Below are 5,000 nucleotides of genomic sequence, written 5' to 3'. Positions count from 1 at the left end.
AGGTACTCCATATCTTTCTGGATGATATGACCAACGTGGGATTGCACTGGCAGAACAGAAGCTTGGCCTATACATGGATTACTGACTTTTCATCCTGGCCTTGTGTTATTACAAGGCTAATATTGAGTGCTCTTATATTAGTCTCCAGTGATATCATGAAAATATGCACACGTGGACACATTCCCATTTGCCTGGAAATACATGAACTCAAGCAAGTTTTCAATAACCATTCTGCTGGCATTCCTGATTATACCAGGAATCAGACAAGTACGAGAAAAAAAATTCGGAAAGTTTACATACTACACTAGATGGATACGTTGACCTGATTCTGTCGTTCCAATTTGCATCGATCTCGTCATGTGTGCAGGCTTCCGAGACTGGGTGCCCAAGGTGCTTCAACGTGCAGGTTGCGTGGAGCTGCTAAATACTGTGCAGAAGCGCGTTCGCCCAAAGCTTCATGTTTTTGGACACATTCACGAAGGTAGGTGACGAGCTCCGTGGACGCCGAAATTCAATGCAGTTTTCTTGGAGTAAATCAAAATTGCAGTGAAGTGAGATGGCAGGTCTGCATTCACTATTTTTTTATTTTTTTACGTTTCTCAAATTTGGAGTGTTGGCTCGTCTTTGGCCAAATGCGTACAGGGTTGCTTAGTTTGGCCCGGTTCTTTCAACCGAACAATCGCTAACAACACAACCACGAGGTATTGTCATCAATATTTGTTCTCCCGTGTAAACACTCCAAATATCAATTACTGTGCTTGCTTGTATTGCCATTCTCACTTTGTTACAGGAAAGGTGACTGTGATGTTCAAGTTTCACTTGTGTACAACATCAAAGAAACCTGCTTTTCAGTTTGACCCCAGAATGTTTGATTTATGCAAAACAATCTTTTATGTTTTCGTAGTTGATTTAAGCTTGCTTTTGACAATCTATACTAATAAATGTCAGTGTGTTAGTGTGTCTTCTCCATAACTCCAAAACCAGGAAACTTTGTATGCATTTTAAGAAAACTCCAAGGAAGTGCATGACTGAAAATTGGGTGTTTGGGTTTATTAAAACACCCCTTTTGAAGTTAATTAACGGCCTTATTTAATTATATCCTTTATCAGGCGCATCCTCGCCTCCTTGGTCATCGCTCTCAATGGGGTCTGAAGGCGTATCCGAGGTAACCTCGCTGGGGTCTTAATTCGCCATTTTTTTGGCCTGCTCAACCTTCATTTGACTTGGAACAGGCCGCAATGATTTCTTAACGATAAAGTTTGTTTTTTTTTCACTTTCCTCACTCATATTATCGAATGTGTGTTCATCATAGCTACAAATCGCTGCGTATATTGCAATGCTTATAAATGTCTGGAGAAGTCAGCATTTGTTGCTTTATTTCATTTCCGCACATGCGATCACCACGAGATTCTCTTAAACTAAGCAGAATTACAAAATTTACGCTCCAGAATCGAACTTACAAGCAGTTCCGACTCGCTGGCTGAAAATGTGAAATTTTATTTTCCACGATGTTTGCCCTTTTTGTACGATCTTCCATTATATGACCCATCACTTCGGCAAAGATCAATTCAAATAAAAATTAAACATTTCATTTTATAAAGCTTCTTCAACCATTTTACTTGGTGAAGCCTCTTGGCGAGCGCTCTTCAAGTTTCAAAGCTGATACTGTCGTTCTATTCTGGAGGTACGAAGGAAAAATAAATAATTTGATTACAATGAGTAAAAATGTTTTCAGTTATGAAATAATGAATCACCACAACACGGTGGGAAAGCCGAGAGGTACGCATGCTCATTCTGCATAGCCTGGATTTGAATCTCGTCCCAGCTATAAACTCATCCCAGTTTCACAGGCATGGTGATTCATCAATGTGTGTGTCATCTCTCGGATGGATGATAAACTTTGCATCACATCTGCCGGAATCCCCCTTCCCCTCTCTCTCCCCTCTGCCTCTCTTACCCCTTTCCCACCCCTCTCTCTCTCACTCCCAAGCTGACCCATCTCTCCCACCCCTCTCCCTCTTTCAGACCCCTCCCTCTCTCTCCGACCCCTCTCCTCTCCCTCCTTTTCCTCTTACCTCCCTCTATCTTTCTTTCTCTCCCACCACTTTCTCTGCTCCCCCACCCATACCCCTGCTCCCCCACCCCTCCCCTCCTTCCCCACTCCCTCCCTCCCCTCCCCCTGCTTCCGACCCCTCCTCCTGCTTCACCACCCCGCCCCCTTTGTTGAGGAGACTCGCATGTACGAATCAGATTCGGAGTGAGCCGACTGGTGGGATGCAAACAAGCTTGTATGCAGGCAGACCTTTGCCAGGAAGATAGCATGGGTTTTAAATGCTCCCGCCGTGTGTGTGTGTGTGTGTGTGTGTGTGTGTGTGTGTGTGTGTGTGTGTGTGTGTGTGTGTGTGTGTGTGTGTGTGTGTGTGTGTGTGTGTGTGTGTGTGTGTGTGTGTGTGTGTGTGTGTGTGTGCATTATGTGGATTTCAGAATGTGAAATGGAGTCCTCGCAGTGTGGGCTGAAAGCATCCACCTTCATTTCAGTAAGGAGTCACGATTCATGGACCAAGCTGTGACGTTTTCTGTTCTCAAAGTTTTGTGCCGAGGGCTCTCTTCAGGATCGTCACTGAGCCCTGGACAGCTTCTAACTGTAGTTCGTTTGTAATAATATTCCCAGGGATGGTTTTTAATATTCCTGTTAGGTTCTTTGTCATCATTCCCGTGGCTCCAACTATCACTGGTACAACTTTGGCATTATTCAGCTTCCAGGATCTTTTCACTTCATTATTGAAGTCTTGGTATTTGGTCATTTTCTTTATTTCTGCCATGCTTAGTCCAAAATCACTGGTATTAACACTCCAATCAGCAATGCCTTCTCTTTTTTTAGCCGCGTCTCGTGTAGCGAACGCTGGCTCTAACAGAGCTCCGCATTGTTCTTCTTCTTCTTCTTCTTCTTCTTCTTGTTCTTGTTCTTCTTGTTCTTCTTGTTCTTCTTGTTCTTCTTGTTCTTCTTCTGGTGAAGACAAAACCTTTAAGACTCGGCTCTTTTATATTGTTACGAATTTGGGAATTTGATTGCACACAACATACAGGTTCCTTTAGTCAGCTATGTCGATAAGTGCTTGTTCCCTAGATAGCTCACCTTTCATTGTTTAAATGTTCAGAAATCGATTCGATGCGCTGCGGATCGATTTAATAGTTAGGGAACGAACAATGGAGACATCCCTCCCCCTCTTCTGCGAAGAGGAAGAACCACCCTGCCGTCCCTTGACTCATGATGTCAACAACTCCCTCCCACCCGTGGCTGAGCGGGGGATGGAGCACGAGGGCATGAGTCATGAGTCACGCCGGGAGCGGGGGAAGGGCGGGAGAAGGATAAGAGCAGATCTTTTCTTTTGTTCAGGGGCAGAGTTGGAGAAGGGAGTACAGAGTAGCCGTTCAGCAGACCTTCGGGTCCTGTTTGGCTTGGGTTAGGGTTGAGGCCTTCGGAAGCTTTTTGCTTCGGCTGCGGCCTGGCTCGAGAGGAGGCTTTTTGCTTCGATAGTTATGTGAGCTTCGGCTTCTGCTTGGCTCGGGAGAGCTTTTTGCTTCGAGCTGCTTTGCTTGGAAGGAAGTTGAGCCGGTCGTTCGGCTCGAGCTGCGAGTGGTGGCTTCTTCTTCTTCTTGGTTCGTGGAGCTCTTTGTTCTCCATTTTGGTTCCCGGCTTGGTGCGACTCATCGACCTCTCCTTGGAGGTGGTTCCTCGGGGAAGCGACGCATCGACGGAAAGAATCGGTGCCTCGTCTCACCAGCACGTGTTGAGAAGTGCGGGAGGTGGTTCCTCGGGGAAGCGACACCGACGGGAAGGATCGGCGCCTCGTCTCACCAGCACGTGTTGTGTAGCGCGCGGGAGGATTCGCGGGAGCTCGGGAAGGATCGCAGCTCACGGCGATTGGGTCCAGCTCGCTCTCGCTGGAGCCCGGGTCCAAACAACTTGAAGACGAGGTGGAGAGGTTCGAGATAGGTTCTGCGTTTCAGCTCACCTGTACTCCGAGCTGGAGCCAGTTATTAAAGGCCTCTGCCACCATTTCTTGGGTGTATGTGCGTGCGTACGTGTGTCCGTGGGCCCGTCTAATAAGTAGGAACTGCTGTTAAATGCAAGTGACTGTACATAATAAGTAGACGGTTGTAGTTCTTTTGTCGTGCTTTTGTTGCTTGTATAATTGCATACGTGTTTTGCCTTGTTTAATTGTATAAGTGCTTTATTATAATAAATGTCCTTGTGTGAATGTAAACCTGTTCGTTGCATCCATTCCCTCATTGAACTGCCGCATCTTGCACTCGGAATATAGTTGGTTTTTTAATAGCCGGTAAAGTGATCGGGTCCAACGGGACTGCGCGATAATACCCCGCTCGGTTATCCCAAAAGGAAGCGAGCTGCTTAAGCGGCTCGATTCCAAGCGGTCCCGTTGAGGTACAATCTCTCGGTAACCAACCCGCGCTAATAATTAGGTAAATCGAAGATTTGGCGATCGGACCCTGTAGCGCGGGTAGAGTGCGGACAAGGTTGTGGTGTGGTTAAAAACACACCCGTGGCTGGTTTCCGGCGTTGATCCGGAAAGCCGCGACTGGATTGTCCGTTTGGTGGGCGAAGCGACCGCTATTGGTTAGACGCGGTCGTTCGAACGCCGACGGGCGGGAATTTTACAACACTGGTGTTCAGGAGTGTGGGATTCAAATCCATCCCGCCTCCAACTAAATTAACGGGAATCGGACCAAGGGTGTGTGGAGCCACTCTCGGTTCCCATTAAATTGCGGGCTTTAAAATTTATTCCGATAAGCAAGATGGCTGTTCAGGGCAAACGGGTGCAGGGTGGATTAGAAATGTGTTTGAAAGTGGGATCCATGGCCCGGGACAGTTCTTTTTATGACCCCACCACTAATTTTAATCAGTGGGGCCGCTCACCCTATACTGAGCACGAACTTTGCCGGCAAACGGAGTCGCAAAATAACGGCGTGATCGCACC

General features: G+C 46.9%; 2 protein-coding genes across 2 annotated transcripts in view; both read left to right on the top strand.

Moving 5' to 3' along the window:
- The window catches only part of LOC147026963 (uncharacterized), a 150,574-nt gene that overhangs the window by 116,297 nt on the left and 29,277 nt on the right, over positions 1-5,000 (top strand). The window lies entirely within an intron of this gene.
- The window catches only part of LOC147026964 (metallophosphoesterase MPPED2-like), an 11,271-nt gene that overhangs the window by 2,698 nt on the left and 3,573 nt on the right, over positions 1-5,000 (top strand). Inside the window, exon 2 of the mRNA XM_085882903.1 lies at positions 368-481. Coding sequence (XP_085739029.1) covers positions 368-481 — 114 coding nt within the window. The remainder of the gene's footprint in view (positions 1-367; positions 482-5,000) is intronic.

This window comes from Eptatretus burgeri, chromosome 5 (genome assembly GCF_056783735.1).
Source record: "Eptatretus burgeri isolate ZD-2024b chromosome 5, Ebu_testis_v1, whole genome shotgun sequence".
NCBI lineage: Eukaryota > Metazoa > Chordata > Myxini > Myxiniformes > Myxinidae > Eptatretus > Eptatretus burgeri.
The sequence above is the reverse complement of the archived record's forward strand: the minus strand, read 5'-3'. Positions and strand labels throughout refer to the sequence as shown.